This window comes from Camellia sinensis, chromosome 4, assembly GCF_055761805.1.
Source record: "Camellia sinensis isolate YWXY chromosome 4, ASM5576180v1, whole genome shotgun sequence".
Classification (NCBI taxonomy): Eukaryota; Viridiplantae; Streptophyta; class Magnoliopsida; order Ericales; family Theaceae; genus Camellia; species Camellia sinensis.
This window is the reverse complement of record NC_138964.1, coordinates 174,857,791-174,875,460: the sequence shown is the minus strand read 5'-3', so window position 1 is coordinate 174,875,460 and position 17,670 is coordinate 174,857,791. Positions and strand designations below refer to the sequence as shown.

At 38.5% G+C, this 17,670-nt stretch overlaps 1 protein-coding gene across 4 annotated transcripts in view; it reads right to left on the bottom strand.

Moving 5' to 3' along the window:
• The window catches only part of LOC114294894 (Protein kinase superfamily protein), a 41,066-nt gene extending 23,626 nt beyond the window's left edge, over positions 1-17,440 (bottom strand). For 2 of the 4 annotated variants that reach the window (XR_014327927.1, XM_082866971.1), the window contains exons 1-9: positions 16,988-17,403; positions 16,812-16,895; positions 15,524-15,664; positions 15,353-15,423; positions 13,247-13,340; positions 9,687-9,764; positions 7,938-8,004; positions 2,418-2,503; positions 2,231-2,281 (exon numbers count right to left, since the gene is read on the bottom strand). Coding sequence is in view for 3 of the 4 variants with exons in the window: in XM_082866971.1 (XP_082723097.1) it covers positions 2,231-2,281; positions 2,418-2,503; positions 7,938-8,004; positions 9,687-9,764; positions 13,247-13,340; positions 15,353-15,423; positions 15,524-15,664; positions 16,812-16,895; positions 16,988-17,209 (894 nt within the window). In the remaining variant the exon portion in view is untranslated. Of the gene's footprint in view, positions 1-2,230; positions 2,282-2,417; positions 2,504-7,937; positions 8,005-9,686; positions 9,765-13,246; positions 13,341-15,352; positions 15,424-15,523; positions 15,665-15,938; positions 16,032-16,811; positions 16,896-16,987 lie in introns of those variants that run through there. The other 2 variants (XM_028239085.2, XM_082866973.1) reach the window with 2 other exon arrangements.
• Between the last annotated feature and the right edge of the window lie 230 nt (positions 17,441-17,670).

Genomic DNA, 17,670 nt, shown 5'->3' with positions numbered 1-17,670 from the left:
TGACCGCAGTCATGGTCTCCACACATGACTTCAATGTATAATGATTGGCCTCAATATCCGATTGCGCTGCCATTATTTGCTCCACAGACAGCATAGGAAAGTTCAACGAAGCAAAACCAGGGGCGCTTGGTTGAGGTTCAAGGGCAACCGCACCGGTTATCTCTCTTGTGGACTCGTTGAGGTCTGGAAAGAGAGTGAGCAGACCACGGGAAGAAGAGGTTGGGTTGCTGAACGAGAAGAAGAGGCCATGTTCTGGGTTGCTGAGTGTTTCAGAGAAGCAGCGATTTCAGACTGGTAATGTCAGAAAGGGTTGATTGCAGAGTGTTTCAGAACGAAGATGTTCAGAGGTTTCAGACTAGTTTGGTTTGCACAGCCTTCGCCTCGGTTTATATAGACAATGACGAAGAGAACGACACGACGCTCTGTCGATCACGTGCATCACCGCGTGTCCGGCGCGACTTTTGATGGCTCGCCGCTCGACGATTTCTGTCGTGCACAACTTTTGATGAATTGGGCGCGCCTTTTGAGGGCTCGATATATATATATATACATGTATATCTTTTGGGCAGCCTATATACACAATGATACAGTGTATTTTCTACATCGGTCCGACATGACCTCATAAACTGTCCCGACATTGATGCCGGTTAACTTCTACATCGGTCCTGCATGACCTCGTAAACTGTCCCGACATTAATGCCTGTTAGCTTCTACAACGGTCCAGCATGACTTCATAAACTGTCCCGACATTGATTCCGGTTAGCTTCTACAACGGTTCGACATGACCATACAATGCCTTCTCCAACGGTTCGACACGACCATACAGTGTCTTCTACAGTGGTTCGACACGACCATACAGTGTCTCCTATCCTATTTTATTCTATTTTATTTTCCTGTTTTGTTACTCTCTCCAAACTCAAGCTGGTTGGTTCCTATCCCCCTTGAGTTTGAGGGGGGCTGTTAATGTAATATTAGTGTGCCATATCTAGCTGTCCAGCTGTCCCACTAATGATAATGTTTCTGCTTTCGGTGTTAGTTAGTTAGTATCCTATGTGTACCACATTTCCTCTCTATAAATGAGAGTGTTGTAAATCACTGAAAAATCAATCAATTGAATACATACAATTCTCTCTGTATTTCTCTCTTTATACATTGAATTTAACAGGTTCAACGGCATCCAGCTACTCAGCATGAGAAAAACCAACTAACCACGTGGCAGCCAATATGCCAAATCGGTCATATTATGCATAATAGTGACCTCGAACAGTAGGGCCCATGGGCCCAGCCACATCTGCAGTCGTGCAAAGCTCAGATGTCAGATCACTTGAAGCCTAACAGGACCATGTCTGTACAATTCAACCTATCAGATCATGCCGCGTTTCTGGGAAAAACACAAACACCCCCAAACAGTGTCCATATATAAATACTGCATACAACAAACATTCTAATGTTTCAATCTTAAAATAACTCAAATTTTCACACACCTTTCCATTGTTCGTTTAGTGCTTTGTCCAATATGAAGTGCATGAGCATCAATTATATAGGTTATAATTACTCCTATTTCTGTCACATTATCTTGTCTCTTTCCTTCTAAGGGTTTCGGTTGGTTTTACTTAGATCCTCATTTACATATTTAAGTATTTCCAAATTTTCTCTGCTCTCTCCTCGCCGCATAACTTCTGGTCAGAATGCTCATTTTAACTCTCCCTTCCAATCATAGTGACCATCAACTACATCGCTTTACCTTGGTAAGTTGGTAACATAAACCAAGCTATGTTAGACTAGCTTCTGACCCAAACTTCTCCAACAAAACCGTAGGAACGTTGATTGCAATGGAGTGCTGATGCAGTCTATTGCTTCAAAAGACAGCCCCTATCTATCCCATTGGCCATATCCTGTTGCACATGAGTTTCAATAATAAAAATTGCTTAAGGGAACTGCCCAAGCCTTTGCTCCAAATATTCTCAAAGTCGTGTTCCTATTGTATCTAACAATGGTTCAACACTAGTTATCATCCAACTTATGCAAACATCTTATTTTCAGAATTGTGACTGGGTGCATAAAGAGACATTAAGCATGAAGCAATAAACATTTAAATAAATGCTTTTTGTACTTGTTCCATGACAACAAAGTAGAGTTACACACTCAAAGCAATGTACAAGAAAAATATGACATGTTGAAAGAACTGTTGGCTCAACCGCCAGATGCTGATGCATGTTCACTGCCATACCTTGCATCCCTTACAAAATTGCATCGTCAAAACCTGGCTTGAAGTTAACTCCTGGACACATTTAAATCGTTGTCAATTTGAGATAAATGATATGTGCGGTATACCTTTGTATTTAGAAATGCATCATACGAAAAACCCCAAATGACAGAATATAAAACTGATAATGATGTGGCAGTAAATATCATACCCAAAAAACAAAAGGAACCCTGACCACTGCGTTGTTTTTGAAGTTTTCGGCTGTTCTCTCTGAATTTCTTGCTTCATGGATGAAATCTGTAGAATGACACCAAACAAAAAATAAAAAGCTAATTAATGAAATAATTGAATTTTATGAAAACACCTCACAAAGAGTCACCATAAAAAACTGCATAAATCAAAGCTGCATCCTTTTAGGATGAAGAAGAGAGAAACTGCATTAAAGAAAAAGATAAAAGAAAAGAAAAACGGAAGCACTTGTTATAGAATACATGGCCTCCTTGAATATCAAATGAAATTTTAATGACCAGCAATTATCAACGCATTTTCATTAAACACAACTGCAGCAGGTTTTTCAGATGGCTGTAGAAGGGCAAAACCATCTAGGCTCTAGCTCTATTTGGTGATTGGGAGTTTGTTGGTACTGAAATAGATTATCTAATAAATTATGGTGGGAATCATTAGCATGGACTAAAAATAAAATAAAAAAACATGATTATATGTCTCCAAGAAATAGAGGTTCAAACTAAATTCCAACAGTAGTTAAATGGGCTAAATTACACGGACCTCTTGTGAAGTATCTGACAATTACATGGACTCCCCTATGGTTTTTGAAATTACACTACCCTCACCTGTCAAGAATTATCGGCTAACTGAGGTTAACAATAAATGTAAAATTACCCTTTCGCTCCTTTACAAATTACCAAACAAACTCAAATTAAAGGGTAAATTACAATTTCACCCCTAAAGTGTGTGTCATTTCTTACTTCGGACCTTAAAGAAAAGATTCACCCACTTTGGTCAAATTATCAACTCCCATGACTGTTAAGGTGCAATTTAGGAATTTCAAAAATTAAGCTTCCCACTTTGGTCCCTAAAAAATAAGTTTTCTCAATTTGGTCCCTAAAGTTTTCCCAATTTGGTCCATAAATCCAAACTCAACCTAATCTCAAAACCATCCCCACCCCTTGATCAACCCAATCTCAAAACCCAACTTTATATCCAATGGACAAAAAATGTGAAAATTACAGTCGGTATGCATCGTTCAAGGAGCAAAAAGGCTACAAATCAAAGTCTAGGAGAGGGTGAGGGAGGGGTAGGTGGTCGGTTATAGAAATAGGGTGGAAAGGTACATATAGAAGGGGAAAGCGAAGGAAGAGTGAAGGTTCAAGTGATGTGAGACAACATTTTAGTAGATGCTGTGACAAGTAGTGATTGAGAGTTTTTTTTTTTTTTAATGAGAGAGTTAGACAAAAAAAGATTTGGGTTGGGGACTGAAGTGGGAAAATCTTTTTTTTAAGGACCAAATTGGAAAATTTTCCATAATTTCCATAATTTTCTATAAAAGTATAATGGTCATTAAAATTTGAATCAAAGTGAAGAGTTTGATAGTTTAGGGAACAAAGCAAGAGCATCTTTTAAGGACCAAAATGAGAAAAGGATCATACTCAGCCAAATTAAATTTTGCTTGCCTCACAATCATCGACTCTCGGCAAACCATCGTCCTTAATGTTGCTGCCTCCTCTTATTCTTTTTGCTCCACTCCCCCACCCTCCATCTCAACAATCTCCTCACCCCCCATTCCCTCATCCTTCACCCCCAACAGTCCCCACCCCTCATTCCCCTTATCCCCAGTAGTCTCCTCCTCCACCATTACATGTGCTAGAAAATCCCATACAGATATTTCCCTCTTTTCTCTCTTCCCTCTTCTTCTCGTCCTCCACCATCACATGTACACTTATACAGTGCCATATCTTTCTTTGCCTTCTTCTCTCCTTCGATCACCACCATCATGACAACTAGTATTGGTTATTGGTGAACCAATGATAGGATTGTGGTGATGAACATAATGCTGTCGTTGACACCTTCCCTTCCCATAAGAAACATTACAAACAATAACAATGGTGAATTAGACCAGCTTGGCACCCCACCCCACCCCACCCCACCCCATCAACCTGAACCCAATTTTCAAGTAATTTTCTAGAAAAACAAATAGAGAACAGAAAGCAATCTAGTTCAAAGCCCTAATTGTTACCCTCTTCTAGTTCAATCTCACCTAGGGCTCACATTTGGCTACGTCTGACGAATCGGGCAGTGGCCTCTACCATCGAAGTTGGATTCGATCCCAATCCCTATTCTTCTTCTTCTTCACTAATTTATGGCAACTCCATCTACCTAAGAGTTGCCATCTATCTCCATTGTTTTATCTTTACTGTTTCCGCCAATGGCCATCAAATTATTTTCAGTTTGGCCAACTTGGGCTCTAGTAGATGGTGGTGATGGGGTGGGTTGGCCTTTGTTGAGCATGGTGATGGGGGGATGGATGGGGTACCAGTAAAGGGTTGATTTGGGCAGTGCCAGGAGTAGGTCGGTCATGGGCAGCTCACGGTGAGAACTTTAGCTAGAGATGATGGGTGTGGCATATGGTGAGTTCACTATGTATGTGTAGGTGCAATGAGAGTGGCAGTTAGTTGTGGTGGTGGCAATAGGGAGAGAGAAGAGGTTGTTGTACCAGGGAGAGAATGGCAGTGGTGAGAGTGAGGGTTGGCCACACTGGTGGCTGTATGGTATGGAGAAGGATGGCAGCAGGGACTAATGTGGTCGTGGTGGTGGAGGAATGGTGTTTGATGGGTGGTGTTGATGGAGAGAAGATTGGAATTGAGACGGGGAGAGAAGTGAGAAGAAGGGTGTTCGGTTGTAAGATTAATATTCTGATGGGATGTTTGGTTGTAGTGGTAAGGGATGTAGGAAACAAAGGAATTTTTGGTATTTAGAGACTAAAATCTGCTGAGATAAGAAAATTTCATTACCATTTCTAAATATGAGATACCAAATGAGAGGTTTGTGTATATTGTTAGAAAAAGTAAGGGAGCGCAATGTTATTTTAGAAATCACAGGGGAGGTCCCTGTAGTTGTCATAAACCTCAGAGGAGGTCAGTGTAATTAGCTCTAGTTAAATTTATGTTCTTAGATGCAAGAAGAATTCATTAACAAAGCTACGTAAGTTTAATTTCAATGTTGTAGTTCAAAACCTCTATGTACAATTGTTTGTTTTAGCTTATTCTAAGCTCAACGTACAAAATATCTAAAGTAGAATTTTTTTTTTTTTTTGGGATAAATAAGCAAATATTATTAAGAAAGCATCAAGATGATGCAACCAATACAAGAAAACCTCCCCAGATTGGGGAAACCAAAAAAACAAGGGCTAACCTATCACCTCATCTAAGAAATCGAGAAACACAAATAAATCCGGATCTACCCTACCCTCCAACCAACTATACATAACTACAATAAGACGATTTTGTAACCAAGAAACACAATGAGACACCCCTAAAAAAGTACGACGATTCCGCTCCAACCAAAGCAGCCACATCAAACAGAACGGGGCCAATAGCCAAGGCCGCTGCCGTTGCCATCACCTGAGACGAACACCTCGCCAAGCCCAAAGGAAATCCAACACCCCCTGGAGCTAAACCCAAGCAACCCCAAAGATTGAACAGATGAAGCCCATAGATACGACACCATCGAATAATGAAGAAACAAATGATCCACTGTCTCCGCATCCTCACAGCACATACAACACCGGTTCACTAGGATATGCCCCCGCCGCATCAAATTATCGAACGTAAGGTTCCAACCTAAGGCAGCCATCCACATGAAAAAAGCAACCTCAGTCGGAACCTAAACACTAGTCCAAGGAAAGACCCGACCACCATCTCCCAACAACCCCCAATAAAATGACGCTACAGTGAACTGTCCCTTTGCCCCCATCCCATTCCACACCATGACATCTTGACCCACCCCAACAGTCCCCGATCCATATAAAAAACCCCACAGCTCCACTAACTGATTAACCTCCCAATCTTGGACCTCCCGGCGTAATTGAATATCCTAAAGCACCACACCCCCAGTACCCAAATAAGACCCAACTGTAGCCTCCTAATCTGTCGCAATATTAAAAATCAAAGGAAAAAGGATCTCCAATATAACCTCCTCACACCACTTGTCCTTCCAAAACCGCACCCTAATCCCATCCCCCACCTTAAACCCTACCCACTTCCAAAACTCCACCCTCCCTATCCAAATCCCTTTCCATAACCCACAACCATAAGTACAGGACACAACTCTCGAAAGCCAACCCCTTCAATCCACCCCATATTTAGAAGCCACCTCCTGCCGCCACAATCTGTGAGGCTCCACAGCAAAGTGCCACAATCACTTCCCTAACAGGGCTCGATTAAAAGTCACCAACCTCCTCACCCCCAAACCACCAACTTGCTTGGGTTGACAGATCTGTCCCCAATCAACCAAATGATACATAAAATCATCACCATCACTACCCCACAATAAGTCCCTCTGAAGCTTCTCCAACCGCTGCGCCACCGACACTAGAATAACATGGGCTGGCATAAAAAAAGTGGGGATTCTATTCAACACACTCTTAATCAATGTCAACAGCCCACCCTTCGAGAGAAATTGGCACTTCCAATCCGCCAATCGACGTTGAACCCGTTCCACCACTCCATCCCACTCCCTTTTCGCCTTGAAAGAAGCCCCTAACGGCAACCCCAAATAGGACACCAGCACAACCGAGACCTTACATCCCAATACCGCTGCTAGGAAAGGAAGCCTATCAACCTCCCCAATTGGAATGAACTCCGACTTCCGCAAGTTAACCCGAAGGCCTGGTACTGCCTTAAAACAAAGCAAAACACATCTCAGATAGCCAACCTGCTCCACTTCCGCCGCACAGAAAATCAAAGCATCATCCGCATATAACAAATGAGAAACCCCAATAGGAGCCCCAGCCAATGAGTCCACAACAAAACCTTCCAATAGACCTTCGCACACGGCGTTATCCAGCAATCTACTCAACGCCTCCATCACTAAGAGAAATAGCAATGGTGACAAAGGATCCCCCAGGCGAAGACCGCGATGTGTCTGAAAGAAATCCGCCGGAGTCCCATCAATCAACACCAACATCCGCATAGTCGAGATACAAAACTTGATCCACTGACACCAAGTCTCCCCAAAGCCCATACGAGCCAAAACATATAAAAGGAACTCCTAGTGATCATTGTCATATGCCATACTCCAAGTCACTAATCCTTGAAAAGGGACAGTTTTGTTGGGATTCTTCAATAACAATCCCATACTTCTCAATTATTAGACATTGACTGAAGTGTTGGTGCATCAATATTGCTGAGCTAATAAGCTACAGACAACTGGTTGTGTTAGTAACCACAGGAAGTGATTGTGTTATAAATATAAAAGAAAATTTCCAGGAAAGAGCAATGATTGCCATAATTAAAATTTAAAAAAAAAAAAAAAAAAATCACTTGTTTATGAGTTTAGAAAAATCTTTTATTTCCCCTAGTATTCAACACTAACCCCATAAGCAGACAAGGGTAATTTAAACTCAACATGTTCAACAAGAAAAAATAAAATGGACATAGCTACAAAAGAGTAACAACTTTGCAGAATGAATTGACTGTATTGCTTCATTACTCACCAAGTTCCAAGGCAATAGTCTCCGCGAATTCTGAGACCAACCATCCAAACCTGTATTCAGGAAAAAACTGTAGAAAGAAGAGAAACAAAACTTATAAAGAAAATGGAAAGCCACATGAGGGAAGGAAACCAACAATAACAAGAACAGGATCATTAAATGAGAAGCCATTGTGATGCATAAAGAAAAATAAATGATAAATGAATACACTTTGGTGGTAACCAAAACATTTGAACCGGTAGCAATACATATGGCCCACATGCAAGTAGCAACTACAGCCTGGGCATGGCTTATAAGCCCCAAGAGACCCTCCATTGTGGCTATCTGAAACACCATTGCCTATCTGAATGGTAGCCAGAGCAGGGAAGGTGTGGAGCCCTTTCAGTTGGATGATAGCATGCTTGGTTGTAACTAAAGCATGGACACATGTCTTGTGCATAGATGGGTGCAAGATGGACCTTGGTTGTGTAGGCTTGTGATTAGAAACCAGATGTGGCTGCATTACAAATGGTAGCACAAATAATGGGAACAAGTGCTTGGTACTCTTTGGCTGTGTCTGTGTCTGATTGGTACAAGAGTCAAGACTAACAGTTGTTGGCATTTACGTAAACAGCTCATTTGTGAACTGTGATTCATGATGCAGACACAGTTGTGCAGACAACTGGCATGGCTTATGGGGCAAATGTCTGAAAGCAGACAGCATGACAGAGGTAACTGTCAAGACATGTGGCAATCTGGTGTTGCTCTTTGGATCCTTGTAACTGTTGTCTAACGTAGATCATGCCAAGGCACTTCAAACCAGAGAGGCTGCTTTCCCTATATATTGCGTTTCTGGTATGATTGTGTTTATGTATGAGTGGTTGCTGTGTAGAAACTCCTTCACAGCATAATCTCCGTATTTGTTGAAAAAAGATGCACGAGGAGGGGGGGAGCACCACAGGATGAATGCACATCTCTAAGGTGTCGTTTGGTAGCGTTTACAGTTTACTATTTCTGTTTACAAAAAACATTAAACATATTTATATTTATTTTTGGTAAAAATAAAAACAAAATTCATGTTCAAACATGTATTTTTGGTACACACATGTATTTTGAAAACAAGTGAAAGGGATGGATGGCGGGAGGTGGTGGCCAAAGGTGGTTGTTAGCGGGCAGAGGTAGTTTCCAACAAGAGGTGGTTGTTTTGTTGCCAATTGGAGGTAGTGGCCAAAGGTGGTTGCTGACAATCGGAGGTGCCTGTTGACTGCTGGAGGTGGTGACCAGCCATCGGTGGTGGTGGCTGATGCTGGTTTTCTGAAAGAGGTGATAGCCAAAGGTGGTTGCCGCTAGTGGGAAGTGGTTGACAGAGGTCACCGGCAACAGTGGCTGGATGTGGTGGTGATGAGCAGTGAGTGGTGGGCAAAGGGAGTGGGAGAAGAAGGAAAAAATGAAAATTTTATTTTCTAGACTAGTGAAACCAACTTTTTTGTAGTTACAAGAATTTAGTATATTTTGTAAACTTTTTACAAGTTTTGAAAATGAAAATAAACAAAAAATGAGTTTTGGTTTACAATTTTCAATTTTTTTGTTAATATAAGCAAAACCGACATAAACATAAATGTAAACAGGCCTAAATATTTAAAAAGCATTTATTTATAAGTCTAAATAATTAAAAAGCACATAAACCTGATAAATAATTTTGATGTAACCAAAGAATCACAATAATATACTACCAACTGAAAACCATTAGTAAATACAGAATTTAGTTAATACCCATGCAACGGATTTGGAGAGGAAGGACATGGTTGCAATGTCTACTTTCAGCTGGAGCTCCAGCCCAGGATATTGAACCTGTTATACACAACAGAAAAGCACTTTACAATCAAGTAGGCATCTTTTCATATTAATCCAACTTATACAATAGTCGCACAGTGGAACATGTATCATGTGGAATATGAAACATTATGATTTTAGAATAACTTACTGGCTTTTTTAAACAGAGGCTATTTAAGACCCAAAAATTGAGTAATTTAGGATTTTAATGGTGAAATTGAAGGCTAATAGATAGAAGGGTTGATTTGGGGGTAATCAAATATGGCTTTGGGGCTTAAAAGTGCAGTTTTAGAGGATTGTGAATAGTAACCCAAGAATAGTAACTAGGGTATGTGCGCAAAGAGATGGAGAAGAAGAAGAGAAAGAAAGAGGTGCTTCACCCTCACAAGGGTTAGGTTAATCACACACACAATCTCAAATTCTAATAATATCAATTCTTCTATTGAATCATTGAGATTACACACATGTATAAGCTAAAGACTTTCCTACTTCTATAAGGGCTATGACCCAAATTTGGAAACTAAGAATATTTGGTAACTAATAATATTCTAGATCAATTAGGATTTCAAATAAAATTCAAATAACATTACTTGACCTGCAAGACAACCCACGGACTATGACCATTAATCATGTCCAGCAATTATTGAATTAAACATAGGCCCTGTTTGGTAGAGCTGTGGGAAAGTGCTTATCGCTTATGCCTAAACAGTTTATAGCTTATAACTATGAACATAAGTTGATTTCTGACTTATAAATTAAGCATCTCCTGCCCTACTCAAAGAATAAGCTGATTTCTGACTTCCAAAAAACTATAAGCTGTAAGCTATAAGCTAAACCAAACACATCAAAATAGCTTAAATTAAGCGGAAAGCTGAAATAAGCAGCTTTTAAGCTGCACCAAACAGGCATATAATACCCCAAAGTACTAAAACCTACTATAATAATATAAATTTTTCTAGCAACGTAACAAATTATAATAAATACAAATAAAGAGTCAAAATTATTCCAAAACTTCAATTCTTGATGCCCTAGATATGATTCATGTGAAAATCCAAATTTTTCCTTTTTCTTCTTTTCATGCCGCCATCACATTAGTATTTAAAGAGCTACCCACAGTTATCGATTATAATGTACCTATATGTTATAACAATTATCATGTATGCTATACATTATCAGCATATTTAACCCATAATTCTACTGCTCTCTAAAAGGCCTACCACATGAATCCATCGCACCTTTGGCAGGAGGAGTTAGAAAGGTGAAAAGAGAACAAGACAAGACCTGCGTATATCGCTCCTGTCTAAGCAAACACATATATGATATATATATGCCTGGATTATATTTGTGTAGTGCAGGGCCAGACTCTCTTCAAGGCGATTCCAACTTTTTCTCTTCTTTTCCCCTAAGAAAGTGGTTGGGAATTACTAAATCTATTGGCGTGCATTCGCTCATCGAAAACTAGGATTTGATTGAGTATTGAGAAGTCAAGGAATTTAGGCCAAAATACCAAATGAAAGTAGATCAATTTCTTTTCATTCATGAGGAAATACATTTATTACCTGATCTTCTTCCATTATCCCCATATTTTTATATTGGCCCAAAAAAAAAAAGTAACTTTATTAACTCGAAATAAGGATCAAAATAAGAATTAATGAAAAAAGCTTCATCACTATACAGTACATCCAAACTAGATTGGCACACGCTCATAACAACTCACAAGGCTCGTCCAAAAACCCCAAAAGTGGGCTAGAATGGAATGCTCATTCTAACTTTGTATTATCTTTCCCTTATTTGATACAACTTATGTAAGTAAGAATAGTCATTCCATTTGAATTGTTCTTCCAACAAAAAGTGAGAATACCTATTTCATCCTCCATACTAAGGAATAGACCTTCCATTCCATTATTGAATCACCCTAAAGCAATATTAGTTGGTCTTCACTCACCACCATCCCCTTTTGCCACCACTATTACCACTATCATCGCCGCCACCTACCACCACCCCCACAACCACCACTCTACCATTGCTATGACCACCACAATTACAATTATCAACCTACCACCACCACCATCCTACTACAACCACTGCCAAAATTACCACCATCACCACCGCTATCACTACTACCACCTACAACCATCACCATCTCCACCACTGCCATTCTACTAACACATCTGTCAACACCACCACAACCACCGCCACTGTTGTTGCAACAACCACTATACCACTGCCACAACTACCACCCTACCACCACAACCACCACCATCCTACTACCACTACTACCATCACCACCTTGCCACCACTATCGCCACCACTACCACTACAACCACATACCACCACCATCTTACTATTACCGCCACCTTATCACAACCACCACCACCACGACACCACCCTACTACCACCACCACCACCATCGTAGTACTGTTGTCATTGCCATTGCCACTGCCACTACCACCACCACTAACACCACCACACAATCCAATACAAGCACCACCGATGTCACAACTACCACCACCACTTCTACAACTATCAACACTATTATAATCTACAAATATTTAGATTGGTTGTTACTAGTTTGAATTTAAAAATATATAAATAAAAAAAACTCCTCGTATTCCATTAGTTTAATAGATATAACCAAACATGAGAATTTGAATAGTCATTCCATTCCTACATCATTCCACACTGTCAACCAAATAGTGGAATATGAATGGGCATTCCATTCCATACTCACTCTCGTTTCATTCCCACATTATTCCATTCCTGCGCTGCGTACCAAACATGCTCCAAGAGAAACCCCTTCAAATTGGCAATATGGCAACAAAAAACTACACCCAAGGTCTTACAAACAATCAGCAAACAGAGAAAGACTAAAAGGTAACACAACTACCACAAAGAAAGTGAACCATTAGCACCATGAAAGAAAAATGAAATGGTCACTAAAACCCCTAGAATCACTTCGCGTGCGTGCACAACATCTCTATTGTGCATAATGTTATATATTCCTCCCATATCAACCTTTCATCAGAGGAAAACCAAGAAATCTTCCTAACAAAGGCAAGTCTAAAACTTCCAAAGCCTCAGTGAAGCTATTAAAATCATACATGCCTGTAATAAAAAGTCAACTTTTCTTCCTTCACCAAATGTTTTAACCTCCCTCTTTTCTCTTTCCTGCCAAGCCATCTTACATTCCATGAGAAAGCCCCATTAATAAACAATACTGAATGATTAAACCCCTGTATGAAACAGATCTCACTTCAATGGAGGTTCACTAACATTTTTAAATAATTTGTTATCCTGCTCTAGTTCAACAATTCTGCTATATATCATAACCATATAGTATACACAAAAATGGTCATTCACGGTGGCAACTCCAAAATTTTTTGTCACTAAGGTCAATAACTCTTATAAAAAATAAATTAGAACATTTCCATATTCATACTAATATGAACGAAAATTAAACACAGCGGAAAACTTCAAATGACATCACCACATTGACCAACCTTAACTGCAGCTTCTTGATGGTCTTTCAATATGGCACGGTGTACTTGACTAATAGAAGCAGCAGCAATGGGATGTTCATCCAAGAAAAGAAATCTGTGAGGTACACAATTTTTTTTGGTTAGATACACAATTAACTCCCAAGTCAATAAAGAAAGCTTGCATTCTGAGTAGAAACTAGTAACCACTGACTGATTATATATGCAGATTTTTTGATAGAGCTAAACTAAACCAAACCAAACCAAACTAAGGGTTGTGTCCCAATCAAGTGGGGCCGGCTACATGAATCCTTTTTTGAGAAAGCTCAAGAAGTAAAAACAAAAACTTGCTCATGAGTATACTACCTGCTGGAAAAGCAACATGTGATGCTACCATCAGAAAATGAAAATTGTTATAACTAATTATTCTTTGAAGTTGACACTTTGATTTAGATAGAGAATTAGAAATGAATGCTGTTTGAAAATAAGTCCGAGGAACTCAATAGGATATGAGATAAAGCTCACTTATGGCATCTTTTTGGGTTTCCTTTTCCTCACCGTTTAAGGGGATTCCTTTGTACTTAATTTATAGCGATTGGAGACCTGTCTGTGATTCGTAACCTTGTTCTCTTTCTTGTTCTTTTAGTAGAAGACTTCTTGTCCTCAGTTGTACCTTTTGTACCTTCTCTTAATTTATTTTAATAGCATTTTGTTTTGTTGTTGATCAAAAATAATACATGCTATTTCCATCTGCGATCAATTTTCATTCACATGGACTTTTTAAATGACTTCTCAATCAAATGACCATCTGATAGGCCTAGTCAAATTAGTGATTTTGGTCAAGCCATAATCAACATGGAAAAAAACCTACAAGCATAACAAAGGTGGGATGGAAAGTAATGAAACCAACTAAACTACAAACAGATTGCTATTGGGGTTTCCAGTTAAAGGAAATTTATTATCCATGCTACCAGCAAGATATGATAACAACAACTAAGGCAACACTATGGAATGAACTTACCACAGGAAAAAAAACACTATTTGAACTTCCAAAATCAAAAGAAAAGAATGCTATCTATTGTTCCAGATTAAAAATATTGAACTTCATACAATGGTTTGATAAAAAGGATCTTCAAAAGATTGGTCAGTCATGTGCCCAGGTCAATATATTGAGCCAACGAAAAAATAAAAAAGTTAAAACAAATGTCGACCTGAATGAAAGAATGGTGAACATGGACAACACACAAAAACTAAAGCTGGATGAGCAGTTTTTGGTCACAAAATATGTGGTGAAGAAATTGAGATCTATTCAATTCTCCCTCTACTAAATTACTAGGATTAAAAAAAAAAAAAAAAAAAAAAAAACTACCAAAATTTTGTAGCCAATATTCTTCTGCCATTTCTGAATTTCATTCAGGCATGTCACCATCCAACTCCCGACTAGCAGAGATAATATAGAGTCTAGATGCTAAATTTGAAACTTCTAGAGCATACAAAAGACAAAAGATGGGATGACCCGTTTGTTTTTAGAGGTAGAATGGAAGAGATTCATAGTGAGGGGATTGTTAGTGAGGGGATTAAGTAAAACTGTATTTGTTTTGATAATAGTTGTTAGTGTAAGAATTGTTAAATTATTTTTATATAAATAATAAAACAAATAAAAAAAATACAAAAAATTAAACATTAATGTTAAAAAAAAAATGCCAAACATGTAAAAAATAAAAAAATTTCTAGTCCCCTCACTATTTTTCTAATACCACCTCCACCTCTACCTCCTCCATCCCAATCCCCCTTCCAACCTCCATCTTAATCCCCTCATCTATCCTAATCCCTTCCCCAACTCTACAAACAAACACAACACTAAATAAGCCCCACCTCCATCCTAATCCAATCCCACCCTCTACACCCCAAAACAAACGGGGCCTATAGGTCTTTTAAGTGGATATATTGAGCAGCAAATCTGATATCATTGTTGTGCAACAACAGGAATGCGGTCAATTTGATAGACTAGCAACAGTTGAAAAATTGTTGAAGTGGAGAATGAACGTAAAAATATTCACTCCGGGATTGATAGGCATGTCAAATAATATGACTGACAAAATAAATTTCCGCTGACCTCCAATGACTTACATCTCTGATAAATCTGGTCCCAAATTGCTGGTTAGTACGTCTTTTATAGCTTTGAAATTGCAAGGAACTACCTAAGACATGGCAGCCACAAATCAGCATAAAAACTAATCAGATGCGTCATCATGTGCATTTAAAAATGTAACTTCAGTTGAGGCGCTAGAAAATTAAAACCTGATCCTGTAAGGATATAAGAGTTGACGAGTATTCTTTTGGGACCTGCTGCAGGGCTGCAACAAACTGACCAGCTTTCACGTAGAAACCTTTATTGGCTTCACATAGTCGTAAAATTCTCTTGGCTGAGCGCAAGTGAACCTAAAAGCCAAGGAAGTATCAAGTACTCACCACACAGGCAAGGTTCTCAACCAATATATAAAGATCTTTTCTTTCCTTGTGCTAATAATATGATTTCTAACAGATAAAATCCATATCTCTTCTAAATGAAATAGTGATTGATTTGGATGATGATATTGTTACTTCCTTGGAAATGACCTCTGTTCCATAAAATCATTCTCAATTTTGATGATTTGACCAATTATGATTCTAATAGCCTAGAAATAAGTTACAAAACAAAATTATATGAGCCAACCTGGTACTGAAGGTATTTTCTATTGCAATTGTTGCAAGACAGCTTCATGCACCTCATTGTAGAGTTCAACTCAATACCAACCAAATAAATAAATAAGAAAGAAAAAGAAATTGGTGTTTGGCTCAACGATGCAAGTCTATTACGACAACTATCTGTTAAGATATTTATTTATTTATAAAAAATGAAAAAACAGTGCCAAGATATTTGACACTGCATGAGCTTACTGAAGAAAAAAAGTGTTACCCTAACAAGGCTAAAGCTAACTTAGTAATTATCTCATTAAGTTTAAGCAATCAGGGATTAGCATTTGGAGGACTTAAGTATAGGTCCTAATAGGTAAATTTATTGTCCATTAGATTCGATGATAATTAATGATATTTTTCATCAAACACTATTAAAAAAAAGTTAGTAATTGTTAATTTTCAGCAATAGTTTGAAAATATTATCACAAAATATTGTCACTAATTATAAGTTTTAGCATAATCTAAAAAAATCATCACAAAAAAAGTCACTAATTTTCAACTTTCAACGACACTTTGAAAAATTTATTACAGAAAAACGTCACTAATTATAAGTTTTAGCGACAATTTATAAAAAAAAATGTGATAAAAAAAATTCACTCAATTTTTAGTGAAAAATGCAAAAAAAATCGTTACAAAAAATTATTTTTAGCGATAATTTTACTACAACTTATATTTAATATGACTTGATGGAAATTAAATCAAAAACTAGTGGTAGTTTCTCGTATTTGGATTTAGACGTATACGTAATTAAGAACATTCATAGGAAAGCATTTCTTATTAAAACAACCAGTTCATTTTACAGTTCCAAGTTCATACAACATTTTACATATCCATCTTACATAGCACGAACCTCAGATAGTACATGTTGATATTCGTCCGATTTCTCCGACAACCCATGCAAAGAATACTTGTAATCAACAACATTTGCAGTGATCTGCCACCAAAAATACAACAAATTTGAAAAAATAATGAAATTGATAATAATTCCAGAAATAATCGATAGATAGACAAGGAGAGAAGTCAGACGGTCCAGATGGCGCGGGAGGATCGTACGACTCCGCCAAGTCCAGCCCTAATTTTCTGAGAGAAAGCTGCGGAAATGAGACGAGAATGGTCAGAAAATGGGGGAAAGCTAGGGTTTATGGTGTGGGTGGCGAGAGCGCCGGCGCCGGCGGCGGTTATGCAGAGAGAGATGGTTGCGGCCTTGGCGCGAAACTTGAAAACTAGACGAGTAGTCCTCATATTCATATATAGTGTATTATTGGTCTGTCTTTGCTGGCTACAGTCTCCGGCGCGGTGGCTTGTGTTGTGCGGAGGGAATGGCGGAGCCAAATATATACTACAACACTTCGGTCATGTTTGTTCACCGGCGTCGGCGGCCGGATTGTATTACTATAATATAACTTGTTTGGTGATCATTTGGGCATTTCCCTCAATAAGTCAAAATACTAATTTAATTTTCAAACTAACGCTATGTTTGGATGGAGTAATTTGAAGTGAACAGAAAAGAAATAGAGATATGTATTTCTCTTACTTGTTTGGATAATTTAAGTGGAGAGAAATAGAAAAAAATAAAGAGAAATTGAGAGAAACTCATTTCTCTTATGAGCCTCATTTTCAATCTTCTCAAAAGTGGAGAGATTGGAAGAGAAAAGAAATTACTATTTTCATAATACCAATTTTATCCTTATAAAAATAAAAGAAATAAA